This window comes from Drosophila simulans, chromosome X (assembly GCF_016746395.2).
Source record: "Drosophila simulans strain w501 chromosome X, Prin_Dsim_3.1, whole genome shotgun sequence".
Taxonomy (NCBI): Eukaryota; Metazoa; Arthropoda; class Insecta; order Diptera; family Drosophilidae; genus Drosophila; species Drosophila simulans.
In genome coordinates this window covers 5,476,989-5,504,966 of record NC_052525.2, presented here as the reverse complement: position 1 = coordinate 5,504,966, position 27,978 = coordinate 5,476,989, and the positions used below count along the sequence as shown (strand labels likewise).

The following is a 27,978-nucleotide window of genomic DNA, read 5'->3' as shown; positions in this document are numbered from 1 at the left end:
GGCGGAAAATTCGAAAATGGTTTTAGCACAAAATTTGATTATTTGCTTTCTTTGGCATTGTACAACAAAATTCGTAGAGCAACTATTTTGATTGAAACAAATGATCTCTAGATTTTTGCCAGTGCAGATGCTGGCAAACCGAAAGAAGTGAACAAATAACGAAATAATATTGCATGCGAATAAAAATGCCGTCAAAACTGCCAATTTCTCTCAATTTGTAAAGTTTGTCGAATTCGGTATTTGTTTTTCTACTTTCCAACCCACTGATATGTTTTGTGTGTGCAGATTTCCGTGGCGCTCCGAAGTTTTCAACTACCAGTAGTTGAGGATTGTGGATTTTTTATTCCAGTATTCCAGGCTGCCTTGAAAATTTAATTTCGTCCTGCTTCTACTTTAGACTTTTACAACACTTTGACGCTGCTCTTAATCAAAGTTTGCCCAGCGACAATAAAACTTGCGATTTTATTTACAAACAATCAGAGCCTACGATGGGTCCTTCGAAAAGGGGGAAAACAAAGCCTTGTCCACAAAGAGAGCGGGAAAATTGTGGGAAAGCGGAGAAAGCAGAGAAAGTCGGAGGCCGTTGGATGAATGACAAACGAAACGAGACTCGAGTAGGCAAACTAGAAATGAGTGGAGTGCATGAGGGAATTTGCCAAATTGAGCGAAAAGGACCAGATACTTCAAATGGGATTTACAGTACGCACTGCGTAAGTATGCCATCATTCAGTTAAATGTTCACAGTCCTGAGAATTCGTGTTTCATTTGCATAGAATATAGTCGTGTTATCTACAGAACTAGCAAACCAATGTTTATCGAGTAGGTTGCTTAAAAAGAGGTATGACTGTACTTCTTTGTGTGTGTTTGTGCGGGCTGCATTGGGTGGCATGGAGATAGTACAGAGCAACAGCTACCCGCATGACGTTTTTTATTGCGGGCCGCTCTCGACGTGCTCCCACACACACACACTCACACACACACCGCCATTAGCAGAGTGAAAGAGAGGGCGGGACAGGGAGCGAAAGAGAGGCATGTACAGCCCGGGTGAGTGTCTTTTCTTAGTCCCTAAATTCAGCCGGCATTCAATTCCTTTGCCTTTGTCCCATGTCGAGCAGTTGTTTAGCACATTAAGCCACTAAAACAACTGGCTGGCGCAGAAAGAGACGGAGGAGCGGGGCCAGAAAGAGAGGGCTAGTGTTGGAGGTGAGGTGTCAAAACACATCCCTCTTCTCTGCTCCAAGTTGTCAGCTGTTTTACGGCCAAGTTATGACGTGCCTCCGTCACTGGCTTAAGTACGTACAAAAAAAAAAAAACTGAAACATGATAGAAGTGAAATGAAAACAAGCAACCAAAAACTAATGATACAAAAAGCCGAATCAAATACCCTTACCAAAAGAATGCTAATCTTCAGCATTAAATATTGCAATGACTCCTAACAAGGAAGTAATTAAATGCGTTTTGGTAGATATTTCTGATTTATACAATTTACATTTTACTTTGCTATAGTCAAATACTTCTTGGAAGGGTATAAAAGCTAAAGACAAGAAAATAATAAAAAAAAAATGAAAAAAAAGACGAGCATGTTGGCCTGGCCAAAAGGTAGGAAAAGCCGGGAAAGGGAAAACTTTTATGCGCTGCTGTCGCTGGCGAACACAACTTTTGCCTTTTATGTCCTTGTCGTCCGCTATCAGTGTATGTACATATGTATGTGTATATAAGGATAGATATATATATATGTGTGTGTGGGTGTATATATCCGTATACGCACTGCTGCATGTGTGTGAGTTCTTATGGCGTTTTGTGTGACATTTATTGTCATTTAACAGTGACAAAGTTAGCGGATAAGCATACACGGCGCTATGAGGCATCTGCACAATGTCATCTTTTGGGCTGGATTGATGGGCGTATATCTCAGTGGGCGTGGCTGGCGGTACACCAAACTTCAGACCCAGCTACAATTTTAAGAAATCGAGTAACAAATACAAAATCAAAATCTCATCTAAGTGCAGGTAAAATGATAGTTACATTTTTCGATAACTCATGGAAATGAGCCGTTTTAGGAAAAACCGCTTAGAAAGATATAGAAGATATATCCATCGAAACAAAAGACTGAAGCTATAAATAACATATTTGCCAATAAGTAGAATTAAAATATTTTAAATACCCTGTAAACATGATCGAATGAATATAATAGTTAAATTGAAACTTTCGTTCATTTTGCCTTGGGAGAGAGACATGCTGATGCGTTAATTCCGGCACTCCTGATTCAGCGGATATTTGCTCACTTTTCCAAAAGGACACCTTTCGACCCGACAAGTGTAACAGCGCCTTCGCCTTTTTTTTATTTGCTTTATTGATGAGTCATCAGCCAAGGATGCGGACGAAGGATACGCACTTGATATGCTCCCGGTTTATTGCCGGATTTTACGATCCGATTGGGAAACGTTTTCGATTTACGCCAAAATGGGCAAGTGACGGCGAGCATGTGTTGAAGGGACATAAAAGGGAGTTGGGGGAAATTGATTGATAATTGATAACGCCACACACGACACGACCCCAAAGGAGTTCATATACATTTGAGTTTGCTAGTATTAACCTTGAAATATGTTTTTGGTATGGTATTAAATCTAGTTACTTATTATGCTTATTCAAACCAGTTAAATGCTTCGCCTTGCGGTGCAGCAGCATAGTCACTAGAAACTGGTGAATCTTTGATGGCCCGAGTATGCCCGCCTCTTGCTTTCCAAGTGAATTGCTTTCGAAACCGGAGGCTGTCCTGATTTGGGACTCCTTGCCCGGCAATTTATGTTGGCAGGGTCGTCCTCGGTCCGTCGTCCAGATGTTTGGTCGCATATGCAGATTAAGTTGGAAGCAGATCATGTTGGCGGTGGTCTCCAGACTCCAGACTCCAGACTCCACCAGTCCAGTAGCCAGCATCCACAGAAGCCAGACAAAGACGAGGAGGACGGAAATGGAGCAAACTAAACTGTTGTTGGCTTGTTAGGCAGATGGTAGACATATCCCCAGCCGGATGTGCGCCCAAGGATATGCTTACAAGGCAAACAAATTTACCCATAATGCTGTCAGATGCATATCGGCCCCACTTCGGACATCCACAGTCATCCATTATTTGAATACCCTTACACTCTCACTGTTTTTAGCCCGGCATTATGATGGGCCCACTTAGTCGTAGATGGTAGAGTATTATTTTCGCTCGGCCCAAGCCGAGATTGCATCCAACATCCTGGACTGCCTTTCTTGGGGGCCTGGAAAATTTGTTGATTTTAGTGCTGCTGCCAAGACAGGATTCAACTGAAGTTGCGCTGCCTGCTGTTGCAGCACTGAGCGAAAAAGTCGCTAATTGCAACAAAAATCAACATTTGAAAAGCTCTCTAATGGTTATTTTTTAATTCCACTAAATATTTATCAGTTGTTAAGATAATAAGTATGTAGTATATGTTTGATATATTTTTCCCAGTGTAACGCCTTTGCTGCTGCAATTTTTGAAATATTCACAAAGCAAAGAGGAGAGATGTCCTGTGCGAAAGGGAAATTGGCCGCCCGCTGGGATCCGTATCCGTTGGCTGTTTTTCCGATGTTGTTGCTGCTGGTGTTGTAGTTGTTGTTGCTGATAGTGCCGGCCAGATGGCCACGCCCTACCCCCAGCGCCCCTCGGTTGCGATGGCATCTTGGTGATTCTTTCACGGCTTGCATCCGTTTTTTTGGTCCTGGCAGATGAATGATGCTGCCTTGAATGCCCAGCTGCTCTGACTCCCACTCCTGCTGCTCCAGCTCCTGCTGCTCCAACTCCTGCTCCTGCTGCTCCTGCTCCTACTGCTGTTTCCCCGCCGGATGTTCCGGTTGTGGCCACTCCGGGCCATCAAAGGAGCCAAGGAAGCCAACGGAGTTGGGCGGACCATCATTTGTGTATTTGCCAGACAAATTGGATTTCAACTGCGGCCGGCCAGCTCCCTCGCCAGCCGGCTTGCTCAATTAACTTTGTTGCCCAGATCCAGATCCCGATACAGATCCAGATCCAAACAGGCCATTTCTCAGACGTGCCATCATCTTCCTTCACTTGTGACTCCTTGCAGCTGGCGTTCCTTTTTCGGTATCTCTCAGCATTGCGGCGTGCCAGTTGTCCATGAATCCTTGGATCCTTCGGCTTGTTTCCTGCTTTCTTGGTCCGGACACACATTGGACTGCATGCTTGATAAATGGCCAGTGATTATGCCACGCCCCCCGCCCAGCGCCTTGTGCCGCATCGAAAGGGGGCGGTGGCGGATTAGTGATGTAAGCCACAAATGCACATCGATTAGCATCGCCAACTGGGCTAGGAATATAAATCGAACTGGGGGGCCGGGCCAAGATCGATGGCCTGTGGGCCAAGGAATCGATTCGAGCCAGAAATCCAGTTCTTATTTCTGATTATATTAACAATTTGTTAGGTATTCATAATTGGTCAGCGTGACATTTCTGATCGATTCCTATTAAAGTTGCAGCTTTGTAATTGGAATTAAGTATGCAACAAAGAAACGCAATCAATGCAAAAATCATATTTGAATAATTTAATGTGCGCATTTTTTGCATTTTGTGTGAGTGAATGAGTGTGAGTGAATGAGTGTGAGTGAATGAGTACGAGTGAATGAGTACGAGTGAATGAGCATGAGTGCGCTAAACACCCGCATTGGCAAAATGCACAAATTTGCTATATTTATTTAGCGAAATTTGTGATATGGACATGCTGCTCCGGGCGATGAATGTTTGAATAAACAACCACAAAAATGAGTGTAATGTGGGGGAAAAACGCAGATGCCAAACCGAAAACGTAGTGCTCTGTAAAAACAAATTAATTCGAATGAAATTGCAAATACTAAAATGCACAACGAACAGGATACTTTATATTCATAAACTAGGTAGCTAATCAAAAGCTGAATTCAAGCACACCACTGAAATACTGAAATATGAATATGGCTAACAGGGCAGTTGCAGGAGTCATAGAAAGGACAGTTGGCTGGCTGGAAAGTGGGTCCTTTGGCACAGTGTCGGATGGTAAAGAGATGACAGCAACGCGATAATGATTTCCGTTTTCACACCTCGCTGCGACACAAAGGATGTCAAATGAAAAACTCCCACCCAGCACAAGGGGGGCGTAGCTCTTTCCATTCTCTGTTCCTGTTTCTGTTTTTTTTTTTTTTTCGTGAGCAGGGGCTTAGGGGTTATGCCGGCGGCAGAAGCGGAAGTGCAGCATTTGCACATTTCCGGCGCTGCTCACTCAGCCCGTGCATAATCGATTAACTGGCGCGCATAAACATGACCGCAAATGTGCAAATGCAAAAACACAGGGGCGTGGGCTTTGAGGGGGGTTGAATGGGGGCTGGTGGCTTGCCACTGGGAGCGTTGGGGGAGGAAACTTTGTAGCGGGTGATGTCGACATGCATAAATGCAAATGCCATGGCAATACATATGCAAATTACTTCGCGCATACTCTGCCTCACAAAAATGCACCGCAATCCGGACGGATACGAATCCCGGAGACGGGTAGCAGCACTACGTCCATGGCGCTGGAGGGGCGCATGTGGCATGGAGCATTGGCGGATCTGGCATGCTTATAGTCTGCCGCTAATTTTGTGTTTTCTCTGCGGGCTGGCAGCCACTAAACTAATTGCCAAGTGAGATTCTATACCCACCCATTGCCATCTGCATTTCCCTGGGAAATCGTCGAGTGCACGCCGTTGCGATGCGGATATACGGATCGAATTGCACGGCGGAGAATTAGTGATGGTTGAACGGGTCCAAGATATGGGAAAAGTGCACTGAAGTGCCAGGGAAACACTCCAGAATCAATCACGAATAAATATGGGAAATATCGAGTGAGTGAGTGGCTCGATGTTCTTCAATAACTTTGAAATACTTTCCCATGTTTCTTATAATTTATGGTTAATTAACCCAATGCATTTCATTTCCAGCAATAAGTAAGCAAATTGAATTAGCAATTCCTTGCAATTAAATGAAGCAAACTGCAATCGATGCCATTAATAATAAATATAAATCAAACTGAATATTGAAGACCCTTTGAAGTACGGAAAACCGTTTGCCGAATTCCCAGCTGTGTAATCGATCTAGTTTTGGGGTCATCACCCAGTAACACAGCATCCCAGCATCCCAGCATCCAGTAGCCCGTTTCCAGTGTCCAAGTGAACAGTTTCGTCTGTAGCCAATAGTCGGTATTCCCCAGCACAGGACATCCACACCCAGGATGTCTTGTTTGCCATCGAATTACTTTGGAATTGACAAAAGGGCTCTCGGTTGGCCAAAATCCCGGTGAAATTTATGACCCTGTCCGGGGGCGAACAAAAGGGGAGATTTGCTGGAGAATGGAATGGCCGGAATGGCATGGTGGAGTCAAGTAAATCAGAGGCCAAAAATGGCGCAAAACTTTTGCCTTGATTTTTGGCAAATTAATTTTAGTTAAATTTCAACACGTTTATTTCGTGTGTAAGGTGGAAAAAAGGGGCGGGGCGGAGGATGGGGTTTTGCGAAACCCGACAACTTATGAGCCGGGGGCGGTGGTTTTTGAGGGGGCGGGGTAGGTTTGGGGGCCAAAAAGTTGGGTGTTCTACGGTACAGCGTGTTGGAAATTTCGAGGCGCATAACTTTTGCCATATTGTTTTTGAGTCGTGAGCGCAAATTGAAAAAGCAGATGGAAATTCAAGAGCGGCCCGCCGGTGTTAGAAATTAGAAAGGGGGCTGTGCGGCGGTTGGGGCACTTTTCGCCAGGTAATGGGGTAATTTGAGATGCCCTGCCCCGGTTGATGCAGAGATTTCGGGAAGCTAAAAACAAAAGTGTACCCGGCGGTTGCCAAAGTGCCCAAAAGTTGCTAAAATCCAACCAAGCCACCAGCCCATTCCCAAACAATTTCCGCCCAACTCCTGTCTTGATTTCTACAAAGTCTATTGAAGATGCGTGTCACAGGAAAGGTGCGTTGAAGTGCGTAAATCGAGTGGGGGAATAAGTTGGAAAATAAACCCAAGGCCTTAAAGTCAATGAATGTGCCAGCATTGTTACCAAATTCAAAACGTAATGGACTAAATATGTATGTGCAGGTATTTGCACAAACGGTGCTCGAAAAGCATAGCATACTTTTTTGGGCTCGCCTTTAAGAAAAGCATATTACTCAAGTTGGCATGGACACCGTTTGCAGTGGTTTCTCTGTTCCAGTGGCATTGTCATTATGACCACGTCTCCTCTTCCCAGCCATTTATTCGACTGTTTTCCTACCATTTTCCCACATTTCCCATCTGCTATCTGGTGGTCCAAGGAACAGGTCCTTTTTCCGGCTGCTGTTGTCGGTTTTGTTGATTCCTAATCAGAAACGTGTTTGCATGCACACAGTGCCATTGAGTGGGTGGCTCCGACTGGGTGGGTGGAAAAGTGTGGAGTGCTGGATGAGGGAACGGGTGGAGAGGTAAGGAAAATCGGAGGAGGCTGTGACCACCCGTTGCTGTCGCTTGAGTAATGGCTGCAATAGGCAACGTGCAACGCCCGGAAAACTTAGGAAGAGGTGCTGAAAATAGTGCCAGGGGGAACGGCAGACACTGATGCACTGAACGAAAATAGTACGAACATATATGTATATGTCAAGTTGAAATATGAAGGAATCTAGCTTATTTTGAGTTCCACTTTTGAGATAATCCAGTTGAATCTTTCAAGGTCCATATATTTTTGTCAGTGTATGAAAAATGTGACGGAAACGGCGGATCGAGGGGCGCAGGGGCGCAGGGGGAGTGGCTGGCAGGAGACAACCGGCAGACAGTGGAAGACAAGTGCAAGGACTAGCCAAGTACAGAGTACAATGTGTTTTGCTGCGTGCGTGGTTTCATTTTCAATTCCGTTTTCCTGTCACACACACCCCTCCTACACCCTCCCCCACCGCTGGCGCTCTTTTCCGCCTGTCAGCGACGGCGATGCACTGAGAAAAAAGTAGCGAGAGCAGCGTCAGACAAAATTAAACGCATTTGGAAGCTTATCATACAAAAAGACTTGCTTACACCAGACATTATTTATTTATTCGTTTGCGCATTTTCAGTATGTGTAATTTTATACTTAGTTATTTTTTCAAGTGCACAGTGGGCGTTGTGGGATTTGATGCGCAGAGATATAGAGCGGAAGTGGCTTTATGCAACATGCGTTCGACAATCAAGCGGCTGCAAGTCAAAAGTCGAAACTTTATTTGCAGCTGCACACAGAGAAAACCTCAACCAAAGACGCAAAAAAAAAAGAAATTTGGCAAAGTGAGTAAGTGAGTAAGGGGAAACTGTGCAGGAAGTGTGTGGAAAACACGGAGAAGGAAAACTGAAATCGAAATCGAAACATTCATTCATTTATTCATGGCATTAGTTTCTGACAGACGGCTGCACCTTTGCCCTCAATCACCTGTTCAATCACCTTTTCAATCACCCCCCTTTCAGCCCCCATTACCCCCAATTCAGCCCATTTTCATCGCATTCAAAGAAGTTGCAGATGGCGCCTAAAGTTACGCTAAGCAACTTTTTTTACTCACTCATCACACAGAGGGTATATCGATGGGTTTGCAACTCCTTTGAATTTACACAGATTTTATTATAAATTTTCTTATATTTCATTTCCTTTGTTACTACTTAACTTTCTGCAGACAATCAAAATCCTTTTAAAATGTTAAGAAAATGAAGTACACAGTATCTGTATGCTTCGAATCCTTTTTCTGCATGAAGATCCTTGTAAATGATTTGCAGAGCCTGAAATGAGATGGAGTATAAATACATACAGATGCTGTAGCAGCTGATTCAACTAATCGTTATATTCCACACTCGAATACACTTTACTCAACGACCCTCGACAAGGACATGGCCGCTCTGAGTCCTTTCGCTTCCTTTGCTTGCCACCCCTTCCAGTTGTTTAGTGTTTGCCTTGTCCTTTGTCTTTTAACTTTATTGGCACACTGAGAGAAATCAGTGAACATATGAGGAGAATTGCTGTTTGCTAGTTAGCACATACTGAATTCAAGTAGCGGAGTCAACGGGTCGTATGATCAATATTTATTGGAAAAATCTTTTTTTAATTTTCACATAATTTTTATATTAATATCACAGAATATTTTTGTACCACCATGTTTTGCGCAGCTTTCTCGACATGTCATTTTGCACACAACACTCAAAATGCGAAATGCGAAAGACGAACACGCAGTTGAAGATGGAGTATTTCATAAATATCCAGATGCGAGCAGCAAGGCGAGCAAAAACCAAATGGCAGCTGCAGCTGTTGCTGCTGATTCTTCGGATGCGGATTGGGATTCAGCAGCCGCCGCTCCTTGCGTTGCCTTATATCCTGGCACATCCTAACGATGTGCTGAGTGGTCAATTGTCTGTCCGAACACGACCACACATCGCACATCTCCTGCTGCTGGACAAACAATTTGCGTAAAATTGTTTTTTTATGCATCATCAAGTTGAATTTTCACAGCTTTCACAGCTTTCCCACTTTCCCTTCGCAGCCAGTGTGCATTTGCCATTTTGGGCCGGCTAATTGTTTCTGGCCAAATAAATCTGTGCGCCAGACAGCGATAAATCAATATCATGCGAGTATGTCTGCCGGCTGTGTGTACATATTCGCACATAGCCAGGCCGCACTGTAGCGCAACTAAAGCGCAAATATATGGAAAGCACAATCAACGCTCGAATTAATCCATTGGGGAATCAATAGAAATTCAATTGGATTTCCGCATCGGTTAGTGGAGCTCGCTTGGCCTAATTTGAATTACCAGCGAAGTGTGTATGGCATTATGGTACTTAGTTCTCTTTGACTTTCAGTGAACTAAACTCATACTTGGTATGTACGAATGAATGTAATTGAAGTACAAACTTGAGGACCTTAAAGTACTTGCAATATGACTTCGTTCTCAACTCGATGCCGCAACTTGAACCTCAAATGGAACCGAAAATAGTCGTCGGCAAGCCAGCAACATGCAAAGTTCAGATGATAAACAAGTGGAAGTTATTGCAATGATTTTCCAATCTGCTGGCGCCACTCAACGCAGCACGCCATGCGTCGGTTGGTTTCGCCTGGAAAACTTGGGGAAATTGCAGCCATCGGTTCGGGGAAAGCGAACCTGTCGCCTAGCATATCACAACCGATGCTGATGGCGATGATCGTGTGGTTGATGATGGCGACGGTGATGATGATGGTGCGGCTGCCACACACAAGCTAGACCGAATCCCCAGCAACCAGTAGGATGCCATGTGTACAGTGGCTTCCATGTCTATGGTACGCTGGTAAATGGATACAAAAGTATTCTAGTTCTGTGACATCATAACTTATCACCTTGCAGGATTCAAGTTACATTTTATTTTCTTACGTATATTTTATGGTCTGCCCTACGTACTATATGTACGTCGCGCACTGTACTAGAAACCTTTCGCCTGGGAAAGGACTTCCCACTTAATGTGTGTGCGTGACCGAGAATCCGGAGGCTACAAGACCGCAACCATAAAAGACATAATAATCGTAATAAGCCGAGGCCCAAGAAAGCAACTCCAAGGACTACGGATAGTGGGTAAGTCCTGGGTGGGTCAGTGGGTGGTGCGAAATCGGCAAACAGCAAATGGCGACAATGCGGTAAACTTTGCCTAAGCAAATCGCACGGCCCACTGCAAAGCCAATTTTGGCCAGTGGGTGGAAAAATCGAGGTGGCTGTGTGAAGGGGAAATGATTGCAGATATGGACATCGCACAAATGCATCGAAACAACTGGACTGCAATCTGAAATCTGAAATCCCCCGAAACTGCTGGCATCCATTTTCGTTCATCTTTGCGGCACGAATGGGCACCGATATGTCCGGACACTCTGTGTCCGTCCGTCCGTCTGTCCGTAGGAGAGATTTGCAATTCACGTACATAAACAATGACAGCTCGGCCACAGTAACTGCAGAAGTGGAAGCGACAGCTCCAGGAAGAGGACCTATGCACTGAACAAAATTATGGAGTTAAGCAAACCACATAGATAATGAAGAGAATGTAACGCAAACTGAACGGAGTGTGTTCATTCAGCCCATGGCTTGAAAATTAATCATTTCAAAACAATTTTCCTTTCTAGCTAACATTGTTTCTCGCAGTGCACTGAGAGAATCGGAGTTAGTAGCCCGTTGGCCCGAAGGCACCGACTGAATGCGAATGAGATGCAATGAAAGCCGAGGCAGTGGAAAATCGGGAGGTAAAGCCAACATTGCATGTTGCATCGCAAATGGAGATTATTTATGAAACATGTATGTATGTGTATGTGCACCACACCCTCGTGCGTTTGCATCTGCCTGTGCCTCATTTTGCAGTTGTGGAAATTCACGAAAGTCTGCCCCACCCACGCTGCAAGTACACTGAGAAATATTGGCACAGAATCAACGAAATATTCTGTACTAAAAGGCATTTTCAATGAAATATTAAAAGCTCAATGTTTTAAGCAATTTACTAACTAAATATCCGTCGTGAGAATGATGGATGTGTTTCTAAGTACCATTTTTTGTGCAGTGTAGAAGGCCGTGCTCCAAGTGCTGCCGTTGCATCTGCAATGGCAATTGCAAGTGCACGGTTGACAGGGACAGCGGCACCAGCGGCACTTTGCGGCTTTATGAGCTGCTGTGGTCTACGGCTCTACGTCTCCACGGGTCTCCATGTCTCCGGGTTGGCGGGATTACGGCTTTACGGGTCCCGGGGTCCTTCATTATTTAGCGCTAAAAATGCCAAACGTGGCTGTGCAGCAGGCTGCATTTTCAGCAGGCTGTAGCCGTCGAATAAGCAAATTTGCCAAAGAGGCCACAGTCACAAGGGCATTAAGCCTGGCCAAAAAGAATGAAAATGGGGAAAGCTGGCAACGCAGAGATTGAAAGACTTATACAACTGTTGCTGTGAGTCTGAAATCAATGGAGAAGTCTAACTAGGTAATGATAGTCAACTAATCGGGGTCATCCACATGTGTATTATTGCAAATTTTAAAAATATAAACAATCAAATTCTTAGTAGGATTTCAATGCTGAATCGGTATAATGAATGAAATATTGTTTAAATCTTAAGTATTATTTACCTATACAAGAAACTCGAACTTACCATTCTAGACGCGTTACCAAATTGCAATACATACATATATGCTATATATATATGTATATATATGTAGAAAGCAAATCAAATATAGTCGTTATTTTTTCTTTTCTATTTCTTGTTTATTGTATAAAATAAGCGAATCCAATTGAATTCGCGTGTCTATCACAAGTTTCAATTTATTGCCTATGCTGTCGGCGTTCCCGATCCCTGTGCTCCCTCAGAATCGGCACGATGCGGCGCAGCTTCTTCGTCAAATGGCGATTAACTTATGTACCTCAAGTACCCCTTCCAGAGCAGCTGAATCATCACCTCTTCACGGCGTAACACGGGGAAATGGCCAGTGGCTTCGCCGGCAAATGCAAGGATCAGGAGGGACAACGGCACAGTAACAGTGCCCACCCAGTGGCTCTCGTAGTTTTCATAGTTGGACTCCGATACGTGGCCAGTGCCGATTATTAAGATCCTCAATAGGATGACACATATATTATCCACTGACTTCCAAAACCCCATGAAAAGTCCCAAAAGCAGGTATGACACTATCACATCGTACAACCGCCTGATCACTGCCGGACTATTTTGAAGTAGCCGTGGAACGAGGTTAATGTCCCATATAAGATCCATCGCAGCAAGACCCACGATTAGCGAGGGTAGCTTCGGTGCCGGAGCATTGGGACTTTTGGAATCAAACGCCAGGAACTTGATCACGTGGAGTAATCCAGCTAAGAAAACGCATTTCAAGTTGGTCATAATCACACTAAATTACTTTAAAAAAGTTTTTAATTTTGAAATTTCAGAGTATTATCTGTATATCTGTAAAAACTATGCTGTGGACACATTTCAAAAAGCTAACTAGAGAGAATGCTATAGTCGAGTTCCCCAACTATATACTTTACATGGTCCATGGTCGGCAACGCTTACTTCTTTTACATACTTTTCAACGAATCTAGAATGGATATCCTTTTACTCGACGAGTAACGGGTTTAACAACATAGAAATTTCAGATTTCCCATCTAGAAATTTCAACCCATAACCCAATTTAGTTATTTCCCAGATAAGCAGTATAGCTCCCTCGAATATAAATATATATTTCGATGCCCAAGCTCTCCAAGAAATCTGCCGCCAATCGGAGGCGTAACCAAGCCCCCTACACCCGATCCCGTACTGCGGTGCCCAGGAATTCTCCATTCGACGCTCCAATCGAAGGCATTAGGAAGACAATAAAGTGCTGCGGCTCTGGCGACGACATGAAGATGCTTTCTCAAGTGGCAAAAACAAGCAGCGACGGGCGAGGGAGCGAAGGGCAGTAGTCACTGGAGTACAAGGAAACCGGGACAATCTGCCGCTGCTAGCTCACAATTTATTGTTCATTTATTCGCATTTGGAATACGCACAAACTTACTCACAATATTAAATGACTCCAGCGAGAAAAAGCCCCCCACTCGCTGCTCTCAACTGATTGCTATAAATTTCCAATAGATTTTTGCATGGCGCTGATTGCATTGGCTTGTCCTGGTTCTGGTTCTCGTGCTCGTCCTGTTCCAGGACCTCGTCCTTGTGCTCCTGACCAGTCAGTCGTAATTTCCGGAAACCGAATGGAAAATGAAATGGCCGCCCCCTCATTTCCCACTGCTTGCCATCGAACAATCATCATCCAAAACAATGTGTACTTAATTTCCTTTCAAAGCTGCCACCAATGCACAGCGAGAAAAATCGTGCAACATACATACGTGCATATATACCAATTCTTCAAGTGTTTATAGGTTTTCAATTTGAAAGTTGGCTGGGATTAAATGGTAGGTAGTCCTTTGGCTAGTTCACTTAGTAACCAGAACAGCATCGTTTTCTTCGAGTGTATCCTTTATTATTCCCGTTCATTTTGTTTCGTTCCATTTCATTTGAACCTCTTAATGCTTCAGCGGCAACTCGGCGCGTGTTGAATATGAATCATGCTCTGCAAGTGCTTTCCATATTGATTGGACCAGACCCCCATCCACCCATTTGGCCTGCTCCAAGCATCACCTGTCCGTCATGGCGCTTATTTTCCCCCTTTTTGACCATTATTTGCCCTCCAATTGGAATGCAGCCGGGAGCAGCGGGTAGCAGCCGGGAAGGAGCTGCAACAAATATTTTCCAATTTGAATTTCGCCCCATAATCCCCATTTCGTCTCGTCCTTTTCGCCCGCAGTTTCGGAGTCCTAGAGTCCCGGAGTCCCGGAGTCCCGGAGTCCTGGAGTACATTAATTTTCCGCCGAAGTGGCGGGAATATGGCGGAATTTTTGAGAGGCACGCTCGCTTAATTAACATTTGCATGCAGCTGAGCCAATGGGGCATGCAACAAGTGGAGCCACCACCGGGTGGGCAACCTTTGACCCCGACCCCTGGGGCAGTTTAGCCACCCCGCTTGTAAATCCCTCGCCTTTGTTTTTCCTGCCAGCGAAAACGGCGGACTGCAAAAGTGTGTGAAGCATTTTGGATACCCATTTCAATTTAAATTTTAATAAGTCCATTTAAATTGTAATCCCAAACACTTGTGCCGCATATTACGAGGTATCTGGTAGTCGTATAGGATTCGCTTAATTTTCGCGTGTGCCTGGCATTCTAATTGCGTATTATGAATGGGCCAGATTTGCCATTTTCACACGGCACGCACATTTTCCATATCTCCGCATTCATTTAATTTGTGATTTCTCCACATTTCCGCTGCGTAGAGTGTAGAGTTCGAGAAGATTTGAGCTTGAAAAAAATGTATATATGCAGTGTGGCCATATCAGAGGTGAAGCCCCCTGGAAAAGTGGGCGTGGCCAGGCGGGGTGTCTCTCTCTCTTTTTTTTTTTTGGTGTGTGCGCTTCGCTTGTGTTTATGCAAATATTTGTATTCCATTTGCATTTCAATAATTGAAATTTTTATTTTTTCTGCCTTTGCGCTCTTGTTCTTCCCGCACCCCCGCCATTCCGCATTTATTATGCAATTTGCTGGGCGCAAAAAAAGAAAAAAATGGGAAAAAAAAATAATCAAATGTAATTTTTGTGAACTTGATTAAACATTGCGCCGCGGCACATAATCCACCATTTGTTTGCCAAACTCTTGACACAGATGCCAGGCCATCGAGAGTGGCGGATAAATCCGATTTTCCAGCCGCAATTCAATTGCGTTTTCATAACTCAAGGGGAGAACTTTTCTTTGTACAAACGATTTCAGTAATCAATAGGTCAAGAAGAATTGTGGGCCGAATGAAATTGATTTTATTTATTGAAGTGGCTTAAAAGCATGCCATTAATAATGTAAATATTTATGGGCCCACTTATAAGGTTGCAAGCAAATTTTTTATAGGAATTTTTAGTGGCAATACGGTTAAATGCAAATTATACATTCCAGTTTATGAGGACTTAAATATTTGATGAAAAATAAGATTAATAGCACTGGCATGCATTTAAATACAAATTGAGTGAGAACACACGGAGCGAACCTGATGATGTTTATGCTAATCCAAGCGGGAAATCCCGCTGACGGCCTCGTAATGTGATCCTTGCGATCCGGGAGGGATCCATCCGTCCATTTATCAATCCATCCATCATTATCAGGACACGCACCTCCAGCGGGTAGCTCCTGTCGGTTCGTCCTTGTCTCCGCGGACCTTGTAATTGACAGGCAGCGCAGCTTGATTAGTGACAGCCAAGGGCCGGAAAATGCGGGTGGAAAAGCGTGGGTGGAAAAGGGTGGGTGGTTGGGTGGTTGGAAAAGCCATGGAGTGCGGTTTCAGCTGCAGTGACCGTGTCGTCGCTGAAAGTTTTCGCGCTGTTTCGCTGCCATTTTTGGGCAACCGCATGCAAAATGCAACGCTTAATTAAGCCACCATTAAAATGCGACCCGAAATTCTCACAGCTCCAAGAATGTGTTGGTGTGCGAGGACACTGCGAAAAATCGGAACATCGAATTCATTTCATTTGATTATACTATACTATATTATTAAAAAAAGCTTTAAAATGTGCCTCTATTTTTTTTAATCTTCATATTATGAATCGCTTGATTTGTGCATGATGTTAGTGTGTTTTTTTTTCGAGTGTAGCTGCTTGCTGGATAGATAGTGACAATGTTGTTTGACGACGCATTGGCTGGGTTGATATGTGCGTCTATCCGAATGGCGATATATGTGTCCATTGCAGCGCGCATATTGGTGGTGGCCCGCAGGACACGCAAGCAGTGCACGGCAAGCAGTGCACTGATTTCTGATACATTATTCATTTTTAGCCAGCTTATCAAGGATGTTGCATCATCATTTGGCCAAAATGATTTCGAAGAGCGACACTTGCCCGACATATAAGTGAAAATCCATCTTCCAGCCAGGGGGATCAACTGTCAAAATGTTATTGAAAAGTAGAGTAGGTGTGGTGTGGTGACTGTACCCCGTGTCGCACACTTCCCATATGTATGTATGTGTCAGGCTCAAATCAAAAGTCGGCAAATGCCAGCGGGAACATTTTTTGGAGAACACTGGCTGTTATTTGAGGAGCTTTTAACGAGATTACATTCTGCTCAAAAGAAGAATGATGGGCGAGTGACGATGCATATTTTCAAGGTAAAAATAGAGACTCAAAGCAATTTTGAATCTGTGTTGGGCGAAAAGGTATGGGTTCCCATTGGCCAACTGGCAGTGGGCTGTTTATAATTCCCTTTAATGGAAACACTTTGAACTGGTAATTTTGTACCAAAACACCGGGGACAAAGGCGTTAAGTGGAAATTTAAAAGCAAAACCAAACGTCTGGCTTATGTTTTGAAGCCATAAGCCGTACTGTATATTTTGTGGTAATAGCTGGAAAAACTATATATGTTTTCTGTTTGTACAAACGAACATGTGCTCAGGTTAATAAATTGCGTTTTTGGCATTTTATAATGATGCTTGAGTCTCCTTGATGGTTAAGCTTTGTGCAACAAAGTCGTATGAATTCTATGAAAAAATATATATTTGCCAATATCAGTAGACATATTTTCGATCTCCATGGGGAAATTCCGCTAAAGGAAAAATTGCAAAACACGATGCACATTTATGTTTAATTCTTTCCCTTTCGCAGCCTTTTGCAGTCGTCCTTTGTTAGTCCTTTCAGCAGTTACCAGTTACCAAAATGGCCAACAACCGCCGCCGGCATTTCATAATGCCGCTGCTTTGTTCCAGCAAATAAATGAGTGGAAAATAGAGGAGTAATACACAGAGAAAAATTCAGTAATGAACGCAACCTTATTTGACAGCTGGTTAACTCTTTTTGGCCAAGTTATGCGCTCTTTTGGCCATTGAATCCCTATTTTTTTTAACCTTATTTCTGCTTTTTTGGATTTACCAACATTTTTTACACGTGTAAAAGCTGGCGAATTGGAAGCAGAAGGTGCTGTTCTGCGCGGCGGCTTGTGGTCGCCGCTTTTGAAATTCGGGAGCTGGGGAAACGCGGAGGTCCTTCGTCCTGGCCGCTATGGTGAGTTACACAATAAAAAGGCCAATTTCTGTGGCGGCGCTGCAGCTGGGCCGTTTTGTCTAAGCCAACATGAAAATTCGCTTGAGCTTTGCCATTAACAAACAGCCGGCGGGCAAAAGCCAAAGTCGAAGCCAAAATGCCTGGGACAACAACATCCTTCCACCGGCTTATCCCCTCCTTCCCCTTCCGCCCCCCCTCTCTACCACCACAGCCGATAATAAATACAATGTATAATTTTTGCTTTTCTTCGGTTCGCTCTACGTGTTTTGCCATTTCCAAATGGGGCATACTGCGTTCTATACGCAAACCCAATCAATTTAAACACAACTTTAAGCTACAGAATTATTTTACAAAGTATTTGTACATCGAGCTTGTTTAAAAGGCACAAAAATCTTGAATAAAGAATAAACATTAATTTAAATTAAAGCTCATTTAAAAGTCGTTGTTGAAAACTAGATACAGTTTGCTTGTTTTTTAGTCTGCTTTTGCTGGGCTTTTTTTCACTTTGCGCCAGGGGCATTCAATTAAGCGGCTCGTTGGGCCCGTGCCCCATTACCCTTGGCCACCCCTCCTCCTCCTGCTGGAGTCCCCCTCCCCCTCCCCCCTTGATAGGTCGCCCGGAGCGGTCAGCTATTAGTTTGGTACATTGTCGAGCGACTATAACAAACGCTGATGCCTGATGGCCGCGATTGCTGCCGTAGCTAATTAAATGCAGCGCCCAAAAGTTTGTAATTGCCTGCACGCAGGATGGCGCCATCGGGTCTTTGGAGGGTTAAGCATCGTTGGATCCATATCCTGGTGGTCTATAAAGTGAAAATCCATGTCATTGGCGCTATCACCTCGGTTAGCTGGTCGCGAGATGGCCATATAATGGTCACTGTCCACTGGACCACTGGATTGTGGTCAGCCGCTGGCCGGCTGATTGGCGCTGATGGATGGATTGCATTTGGTGGCCAACTTATTGATTAAAGGCATGCAGAGCTCTTTGCCAAAATCGAAATTGATTGCATGCCATTTGAATTCTGCTCTATGCATGCAACTATAGTGGAAAGTCAGGTTAGTTTGGAATAATCATGAATTAATTGGTACGTACATATAATCTTAATATATATTTAGGTTGATTATTCTTCTGCAGCTTCATGTTGGCGGAAGGTTTTCCGGTCTGCCGCTAATGTCCACTGTGACATGTGGATTTTAGTGTCGCTCAATGGCTTTTGTGGCCGACTTGGTTTATTATCCTCCCTGTGCCCATTTCTTTTTTGCTTTGCCTTTCTTGGCAGCCTCATCCTTGGCATTTGTTAATATCGCTGGCTTAACTAAGTCCCAATGACTTTTATATGATATTCGGTGCACAGCCCCCTTTCGCCCATTTAGCCTTGTGTGTGGTTGTACAAGCTTTTCGATTGCCGTTTCGAAACTGAAATGGTCGTAAAAATACCGCAGCAACTTGTCCTTGTTCCTGTTCAGCTGCCATGTCCTTCCACGTCTGTGCGGCCACCGCCTTTGATGTTCCTTTGGCAGCCATTCAGCCGTCTTCATCCCCGCCAAGTAATGAAAAGCGCGTTAAACCGCAATGCGTGCCGTTGTCTATGCCACACGCATACATACAGACACGTAGAAGGGGGCACACTGAAAGAAATTGAATGGGCAGCGCAACGTGTTTGAAATGTATCTTGGAGTTACAACGCTATGGATTTTCAGCTATCAAAGCTGAGTTGTTCGAAATTTCTCGCTGTGCACAAACACACACATCGAAAATACAGAACAACCAAACACATGTGCGCTTTGCTGTGGGTTAGCTGCCCCGCCCCCTTACATCAACGAAGTAAATTGCTAGCCGGCATTTAATTTGATCTTTTGTTTGATTGTGTGCGTTTCGCTTTAATTGAATTTTATGATGATGCTGCAACACTCACACAGACGCACAATGGCATGGAGCGCAGGGTGGAATGGTTGAAATAAATTACAGCACTTAACTGTTAATACACGTATTGAAAACAAGGCGAACAACACGCACATTTTTGGTTAAATTGTTATAAACCCAACAAATGATTTATTTAAATAATGACCTCTGCCACACATGCCACAACATCGGGTCCACCCTAATATCAACGAGCTTATACCGAATGGCATTCCCATTACAGCATCTATCGTTTAGGTCTCCAAATGGAGGGGAAACACTTTGCCAGCCACTGAGTCTGAATTTGATATTCATATTCCATTATGCAGTGGTTTTAATTTCACTGCATAAAACGGAGGTGGTTTTGGCATTGTTTTTTTTTGCGGTACCTCTGGTTTCAGCCAGCCAAAGCGAACCGAACCAAACCGGCCATGGGCGTCCACATCAACGTCAACTTTGCCGCAACCACAGCTGCATCAACAACAAAAGTGTCAACATCCAATAATACATCCGCAGATATGCAACAAAAATGAAAACACAACAAATGTAAAAAATATGGGGAGACCGTTGCTGACTGCTGACTCAATGACATCGCCGGACATTATGAAATTTTCAACGCGACTGCATTATTAACACAATAAATAATAAATGCGAACAAAGCGCGGAGGAGCAACCATAATAATGACAACCATTCGTGGCAGGACGAGAATGACAGCAGAACCGAAAAATCCAACCGAAAACGAGCAACCGCAATCATGAACTGCATGGGGATATCGACTGACCAATTCTCTGATCCCAAAGCGATGCAATAGGTGCACGAAAATAATAGTGAATATAGCTCAAAATAAAAAAATCACCATGCTCGTTTAATTGCATTTCCAAATGCAACATTGCGTATGAGCAATGTGCATATGGGAACATTTAACAGCGGGTATAACGGCCATAACAATGCAAGTATCGATCCAAATATTCAGAGTCACACCTCGGCGAGTTCGTATTTCAATGCCTCATCGATTGGCATTTAAATCAGGGAAATCCATTTTTTGGCCATTTTTTGCAAATTTTGATGATGTAACCCCTTACCGAAAATGCGAAAATTGGCCCAAAAATTAGTTTTCCTATATCGGTCAAAAAGTGATAGGGATGGTTAGCCCTTGTAAGTAGATGCTCAAAACTGTTATTCTTTCAGCTTTATGATCAGTTTTAGTCAAGTTATGATAAAAATGGTCATCTAAAGTTGTTTAATTTTTGCCAAAATAATTGTTTTCGATTTTCCGTCATAAAATAATCCGTTTTTTTGCCACAACTTTCAAAATAATTGTCTGAATACGGAATGTAATATCTCGTTGAGTTCGTATTTAAATTTCCAATCGAACTGTGTCCGAAAATGGGAATTCTATTTTTTGGCCATTTTTTGCAAATTTTGATGATGTTACCCCTTAGCAAAAATGCGAAAATTTGCACAAAAATTAATTTCCCCAAATCCTTCAAAAAGTGATAGGGATGGTTAGCATTCGTAATTAGCTGCTCAAAACTGTAATTCTTTTATCTTTATGATGATTTTTGGCCTCGTTATGATTAAAATGCTCATCGGAGCATTTGGAAAATATTGACTTTTACAAGTGATGCTTGTGCAATGCTAATATCTTGACCGCGTCTGTGACGAAGAGAGGCGCGTTTTGGGAGGGGTCAGGGCAGGTCAGGTCAGGTCAACTCGGCCACCTGAGCACGCATTCGCACGCATAAATTTGTGATTTTGGCATAAATCAGAGAACCGCTAGCCCAGAACCCAAAGCCGAGAACCCAGATAGGTATTCAGTTCGAAGATGCCGCCACTGGAAGCGCTCACGTTTGTCGCCCTGATCGGGACGGTTCTTGGCCAGAAGCTGCTGCTCTGGCGCAGCGTCTCCGTGCCGGAGATCTCCGGAATCTCCGGTCTGCCCCTCGCCCTGCTGACCCTCAATGGCAGCGAGCTGTACGAGTCCACGCTGGAGGGCTTGCAGTGGCTATCGCCGATGGATCTGCGACGTTTCGACTTTCTTTCGCCGGGCTCCTCGTACCAGATAAACAGGCGCTACCGGAATGGCAGCCAAGTGCAGCGTTACTACGGCTTCCAGCTGTGGAAAGTCCACGAAACGCGGCTGGAACAACACCCATGCAGATGAGATGATAAAACAATATATGTGCTTGATGCTCCTTCATGCATGTCGTTCACACGCAAGTTAAGCTTTATATTCTATATTTTTATATTTTTTTGTTGTTCATTTTTGTATTTCCGGCACCAGGTGATCAGTTGAGTCAGCTCTTTCTCAGTGTCATTAGGAACATCATGGCCTTGCCCTGCTGGATACCCTTTCTCAGTTCTGCTAGCCGAGCACGCATAGCTGTCACAGTAGGGTTGTCCAGGTTCTGCCGGTAGGCGGGGCCGAAGTAGTGCGTCCGCTGGAATCGGAGCTGCGCATCCGAAAGCGACGGGTTCGGCGGAGGACGGAACGACTTTCCCTTGCTGACCGGCTTCTTGACGTACTTCTCGTAGTATTGGTCTGGGAAAAAGGGTATCTTCACCAATCAGTTCACTTTGAAAGAATAGCTTACCTAGAGACATCGAGGCCAATTCGGGATCCAAACCTTTCTTTTCGCGATTCAGTTTCATCTCTTCTTTCTGGAAGTTTTCTGGGGAAAAGGGTACCTCCGGAGACATTGGGGCCACTTCGGGATCCAAAACATTCGTTTCGCGATTAAGTTGCATCTCTTCGTTCTGGTTTTCCATTTTCACAATATATGAAACTTCCTCGTTCTCTGATTTGACAAGTGAAAGTGAATTTTCTTCGGCAATCTATTAATAATGAAAACTCTGTTTTCAGTGCTGTACAATCTGGCTTGACAAGCAGTATTAGAAAAGTTCGATCCTTGAGGGCTGGCGAAAAGGATTGCCACATTTTAGGCGAAAACATTAACATCTAATATCGATTAACATTTAATCATCGTCCGTTTTGGGCGAAAACATTAACATTTAACATCGTTAAAAATTTAACCGTAGCCCGTTTTTTGATTTTCCGTAAAAAAATAATTCGTTTTTTGGCCACAACTTTAAAAATTAATGCCGGAAAACGGAATGCCATACCTCGTTGAGCTCGCATTTTAATTCCTAAGTGAACAGTATCCACAAATAAGAATTCTATTTTTTGGCCATTTTTTGCAAATTTGAATGAATACCCTTTACCAAAAATGTGAAAAATTAAAAAAAAAAAATTTTAATTCACTAAAAGCATAATAAGTGATATGGTTGGTTAGCTTTGCTTAATCAATTCACAAAACATCTTTCTTTCCTTCTTTGACCAAGTTACTGCCAAGATAAGCCAAATGTGATTTCGATTGGCTAATAATTTTATATTTGTTTATATTGAATGGTGTATTCTGCATCTTTAAGCTGAATCCTTGCATTCCAGGGAATGGGTGCTTTCGACGATGTTGAAGGCCACTCTAGAAGTGCCAGAATGTCGTACGGGTAGCTCCCTTTTCCAAATTTTCCCACCAAAGGCCGGTCCCTCGGCCAATCGTTTGGTGCCCCGCACCGCCGGATCCATCAGTTCGGCACGCAGTCTCTTCATGAACTTGTCCAGCCGCGGAATGCACTTGTCCATCGATGACTTGCAGATGGATTTCACCAGATGCTCCGGCTGCAGACAGACGATGGCCATCCGTTTGCTGGTCGAGTTCTGCAGACTGATCACGAGATCCCTGCGACTCAGTTTGGCCATAAGCATATACTGACCGGCCAGACCATCCGTGTAGTTCAGAGTGTATCGGTCGGCATCCCGATTCCAGTGATCGGGCAGCAGCTCACACACAGTTCCACATCCTCCAGCCAACTGCCTTCCGCCGGATGCTGGATAATTGAAGGCGCAACGCAGGCTGTACTCCTTGGTGATCAGAAAGTGGGTGACAGCTATCAACAGATCGGACTTTTTGCGAATACTCGGCTGGATCGAGTGGAGCAGCCACTGCCAGTCGTGTGCATCGATTTCCGTTTCTCTTTTCAACTTAGCTTGGCCTTTTCCAGCTACTCCAATTCCCAGAGATTGGAGCGACAGCTCGCTGAGAGTCGACAGTGAAGTGCAGGCTGGCGATTCCATGGTGTTCAAATTGCGGACATCTTTGCGAAGATCGAGTTTTGGGAAACAACAATTTTGAAAAATTCAGATAGAACCTTTTGTGAATTTAAAAGGACACTAGATTCTTCATTTCATTTTCATAACAATTTAGTTCGCCAAACTAAAGGTTTAAAAGTAATAAAAAAGGTGTATTTATTTTATATTAAATGTATAACATTTTATGAACACTTTTGTTTTTTTTTGTACATTAATATAAATGCGCATTTCACATTATTTCGTGCGATTCTCGGTGTCTGTGGTAAATGTTGTTAAAATGTTTTATTCGCACCGCCTGGCAAATTGCAATTGGCAGTTGATTTTTGCAGGACAGGAGTCTGTGTTCATGTCCATGTCCTTGCCAGTTAAGTTCCCTCTACATTCATTTTTCAGTTAATATTTTCTTTTTTACCCTGTTTGCAGTTTCTTTTTGCCTTGTCACTTTTTTGTTTGTTTTTATTCAAATTTGCATGCTTAACATAATTCATTTCATTTCTGCTTTTCCGCTTTTCCACTTTCCGCCGCCCCTTTTGTTTGGGATGTCATCGCCGGGTCGTCTGAATTGATGCCGGATTCAATTGGATGCCAGCAGCTTGCCAAGGTCCTTTGTTATGGTACCTCCCTTCCCACTCCATATAAATATATGTATATATATATATAAGGGTATATACGTACATCCCTATCAAAATATCTGTGTATATATGCCAGTGTTCTTTGGCGGCAATTTGGGGGATTGCTCTCGGTTTGCTTGCGGCTGGCTCAAACGGCTTAAACGATTGCGGCCAAGTCAAGTCGGTAGCTGATATCGGGCGAAAGCGAGTAATAAATGCGCATCGCATCCACAACCGGAAATAGACGGCGTTGCTGCCGGGTCGACCGGAAATGGCAGGGGATCCTGATGGGGTTTCAAATTTAATGCGGTTCAACCTGCAAATGCGTTAAGCAAGTTATTTATTACTGGCGAACGGAACGTCTCAGTTCAGCTAGATTGTTTTTCGGAATTTACTTTAGCATTAAGGGATATTTGAAAAAATACTTATGCAGTTGTGTGTCAACTTTAAAAGCCACACAAATTATATTTTATCAGCTGGTTTTAAGAATAACTGTGTTTTCAATTCAATTTAATTCAGTTTTCCATTTGGAGTAGAGCTTGTTCCCATAAAAGATAGCTTTATATACTGTGTAAATTAAAATAGACATGTTTTTCTTTCAAAATAAATAGGACAGAAAATTGAAAGCCCCACGGGGCTTCAGTTTTAATTCAGTTTGACCTGCGTATGCGCACAGTAAGACATTTATTCTGGGAAAATAAACAAGTTAAATTCCTCGAATCTGCAAAGAAAAACAGTAAATATGCTATTTCACAAATTAAGAGAGACGTATTTAATATTCGCACGGGCAAACCAACTAAAAAGTTGCCAGCGAAAAATTCCAAAAGAATGAACTCGGCTTTGAGCGTAATTTAATTTATGGTCAGCATTTTCAATCATTCGATTATTTGATTAAAATGTTGACGGCTTACATAAAATTCAATATAAATTGATATGCACACAGCAGACAGAGATGTAGCAGTAAAATAAAAAAATTATAGTTCAGTTGCTCAAAATAAATATTTCAAAATGTTCGTTTTGATTTGTTACAAAAAGAAATTAAGAAATATTTCACATGTTGTGAGCATAATTGAATTTGCTATATTTTTAATGAACCGTTTGTGCTATTAAAACTGCGGCGACGGGCACGAAACTTATTTGGGAAATCAATAATGGCAACCAAAAATAGCAGCAGCGTGTAGACGGGGGGCGAAACATAACAACATCACAAACTCGGCGATGGGAAGGGGAATTTTTGTGGCAGACAGGAAGAGGAAGAGGAGGGAGGTGGGCAAGGGGAGGGGCAGGGGCAGGGGCAGGGGCAGGGTCATGCCACATCCATGATGCCAATGGTCGCCGCAGAGATTCTGCAGTTGCCTGGCTGACGCGGAAATGGCGTCGTTAAATTGGTTCCGCATCCGGTTGCCATTGCCCTCGCCAAAATAACCCACAGGGGCGGAGGGACGGAGGGGGCGGCAAAGGACAAGGACGACGACGGGGAGGATGCGGAGCAGGACGAGGACAGTTGAAGCTTACTGCTATTTGACTGCAGCTCGATGACGCGCTGCAACCCCCGAGGCGGCCGTCAAGGAATCCACTTTGCACTTACATTTCCTCCACGACCGTCCCGCCATGCGAATGGAAATGCTGGCGGAGATGCGAGTTGCGTATGGAAATGGGTTTGGGATTGGTATTGCGACTGGGACTGCGATTGCCAGCAGGACTGCCAACCGAAGGATTAGGATAATTGTGTGCCCAAAGTGATGCCTTTAGCTGTCGATTGAGAAGTGATTAACCAAAACGGTAAGCGATTCGTGGCTTATCGAGGCAAAACAGCAGCGTCCACAAAAGTATATACGACTATCTGCAGCTAATCTACATAATGTAAAATATATACTGATTGGATGGGCATTATTTATTGATATTGTTTTGTGAGATTGTCAACCTAGCCGCATAACTAATCCCGAATATGCGCGCCAGAGTCTTCAGTGCAGATTGATTGGGTTCGATGGCCGGGATCAAGTTCGCCTGCAGCTCGTGTGGCATCTGCATAATTAATGCCCCGTGCAGCGGCGGCTGTGCCCACACACCTGCGCCAGCCACCGCCTCACCTGCGGAAATTCAATTAACTTTGACTCGCTCGCCTGCGAGGGGGACGCACGGCCACGGAGGCGTCAATGAGCAACCGCAATTGATATTGTTTAGCTATTGAGCTTTTTCAATAGCTGTTGAGAATAATAAAACACCGAAGAAAGTTTGTTTTATTACGACAGTTTTATTTTGCGAAATAGCGATAATTTACGATAGCGACAATGGTAAGGTTGGTCTTTTCCGAAACGCGAAGAATTGGCAACTGGTGGGCAGGCAGCCGAGAATGCTGCGCCCAAGCTTAGCGTAGGTAGCTAACAACAACAAAGGAATGAGCGCCGTACAGATAAATGCACGCGAGAGCAGCGGTTTGCACTATGGGCATGCTACTGATAATTTGGCTTAAATATTAACAAGTATGAAATTAGTCTACTGCACAGTTTTGGCGGCTGCATGACCCAACAGATATAAATTTGAAATTTTGCAGCCTCCACACACAGATCCTTTTATGGTCGGGCTGTGCCCTTTTTGGCTCAAATGAAAAATTTAATTTCCAGCCTAATGGCTGAGTGTGTGTGCTTAAGTGTGTGTGTGTGTGTGTGTGTGTGCAGGAAGGTCCTGTCTGCGCCGGCTGCACTTAATTCGCTCCTCGAGTTGGCCATAAAAAGGCGTCCATCGACCGAAATGAAATAAAAGTGCGCTTGCAATGTGTGTGTAATAAATTTTCAAAGTATTCAGACACTTAACCCGTTGCTCGCTGCACCAGAAAAAACTATGTGCCATGTTTCTGAAGCCAATAAAAAGCCATGAAAACTGTACTGCATGGCTATAATATTTAATTTAATTAAATTTGAATTATTTAATTAAAAGTCCGCTTTTATAAAACACAAATAATCGGTTGCTTTGTCGCATAATTTGTTCAAAGCAAATTGCATCACATGTTAGAGCGGAAATTTTGTAGCTGGTAAATTCGCAAAGCGCCGTGTATTCTCGAATTTTAGAAAGTTTTGTGGCGTGTGGGCGGCGGCATGTCCTGCCACGCCCGCTGGTGCTCAGCTATTTTCAGTTCAGTTGCCACAGTTTTCCAGACTGCCCTTTGCATGCCGCACGCAAAAATTGTTAGCGCAAAGAATCCAAAACGAAAAAATCGGAAAGGAGAACGACGGAGCGTAGACCCAAGGCTAAAAGGGACGCCTCGCTGGTCAGGAGGACGCCCAGTTGCGGCCTGGACGAAAAGCAGTGACCAGCGACCAGAACCAGGAGCACCGGAATGCCCAACTTGAGCACACACACGATATCCTCCGTCTGAGCGAATTACGGACATCGAGCCACCATTCTGGCCAACAATCCACTTACGTTGAAACGAAACCAACGGCCACGGACTTTTGATTAGAGAAGTGCCGGGCATTTCCGCCAGTTTGGTACAAAATAATATGATAAGATATGTGGTAAGATTTAATTTAAGAGCTAACCACTTGCTTTATACTTGCCTTTGCCTGGCATTTGTATCGCAAAAGTTGCGTATACTTGATTACGTATACGACACGTGGGCCAGCGCTTCCATTATTCGCATATTCCGGGGATATACTCTTGGTTAGGGTATTCCGCAGCCGCCATTGAGTAGGAAGCACTCAGTGGGCCCAGCCCTCTTGTT

General features: G+C 43.8%; 3 protein-coding genes and 1 long non-coding RNA gene across 4 annotated transcripts; 1 reads left to right on the top strand and 3 right to left on the bottom strand.

Annotated features, from left to right (window-relative positions):
* The first annotated feature begins 9,948 nt into the window (after window positions 1-9,948).
* Window positions 9,949-11,457, top strand: LOC27207801. Its single transcript, XR_006542052.1, has 4 exons — window positions 9,949-10,303; window positions 10,368-10,592; window positions 11,132-11,300; window positions 11,364-11,457. It is a non-coding gene; the product is annotated as an uncharacterized LOC27207801 (long non-coding RNA).
* A 766-nt stretch (window positions 11,458-12,223) lies between these two features.
* On the bottom strand, window positions 12,224-12,983 carry LOC6725221. Its single transcript, XM_002106207.4, has one exon. It carries the CDS (start codon window positions 12,874-12,876, stop codon window positions 12,391-12,393), a length of 486 nt encoding a protein of 161 aa, XP_002106243.3. The 5' UTR covers window positions 12,877-12,983; the 3' UTR covers window positions 12,224-12,390.
* Window positions 12,984-21,682: 8,699 nt separating this feature from the next.
* Window positions 21,683-22,559, bottom strand: LOC6725219. Its single transcript, XM_039297273.2, has 2 exons — window positions 22,091-22,559; window positions 21,683-22,038 (listed from the first exon to the last, which is right to left on the bottom strand). The coding sequence occupies exons 1-2, from the start codon at window positions 22,263-22,265 to the stop codon at window positions 21,794-21,796; spliced, it is 420 nt and encodes a 139-aa protein (XP_039153207.1). The 5' UTR covers window positions 22,266-22,559; the 3' UTR covers window positions 21,683-21,793.
* Window positions 22,560-22,733: 174 nt separating this feature from the next.
* Window positions 22,734-23,737, bottom strand: LOC6725218 (proteasome inhibitor PI31 subunit). Its single transcript, XM_002106204.4, has one exon. The coding sequence runs from the start codon at window positions 23,629-23,631 to the stop codon at window positions 22,921-22,923; it is 711 nt and encodes a 236-aa protein (XP_002106240.1). The 5' UTR covers window positions 23,632-23,737; the 3' UTR covers window positions 22,734-22,920.
* Window positions 23,738-27,978: the final 4,241 nt, after the last annotated feature.

Excerpts from the sequence above, each read along its gene's own strand:
- LOC6725221 (XM_002106207.4), bottom strand. The coding sequence starts at position 12,876 with ATGACCAACTTGAAATGCGTTTTCTTAGCTGGATTACTCCACGTGATC.
- LOC6725219 (XM_039297273.2), bottom strand. The coding sequence starts at position 22,265 with ATGGAAAACCAGAACGAAGAGATGCAACTTAATCGCGAAACGAATGTT. Across the intron at positions 22,039-22,090 it reads ATTGGCCTCGATGTCTCTAG|ACCAATACTACGAGAAGTAC; the intron begins GTAAGCTATTCT and ends CCTTTTTCCCAG.
- LOC6725218 (XM_002106204.4), bottom strand. The coding sequence starts at position 23,631 with ATGGAATCGCCAGCCTGCACTTCACTGTCGACTCTCAGCGAGCTGTCG.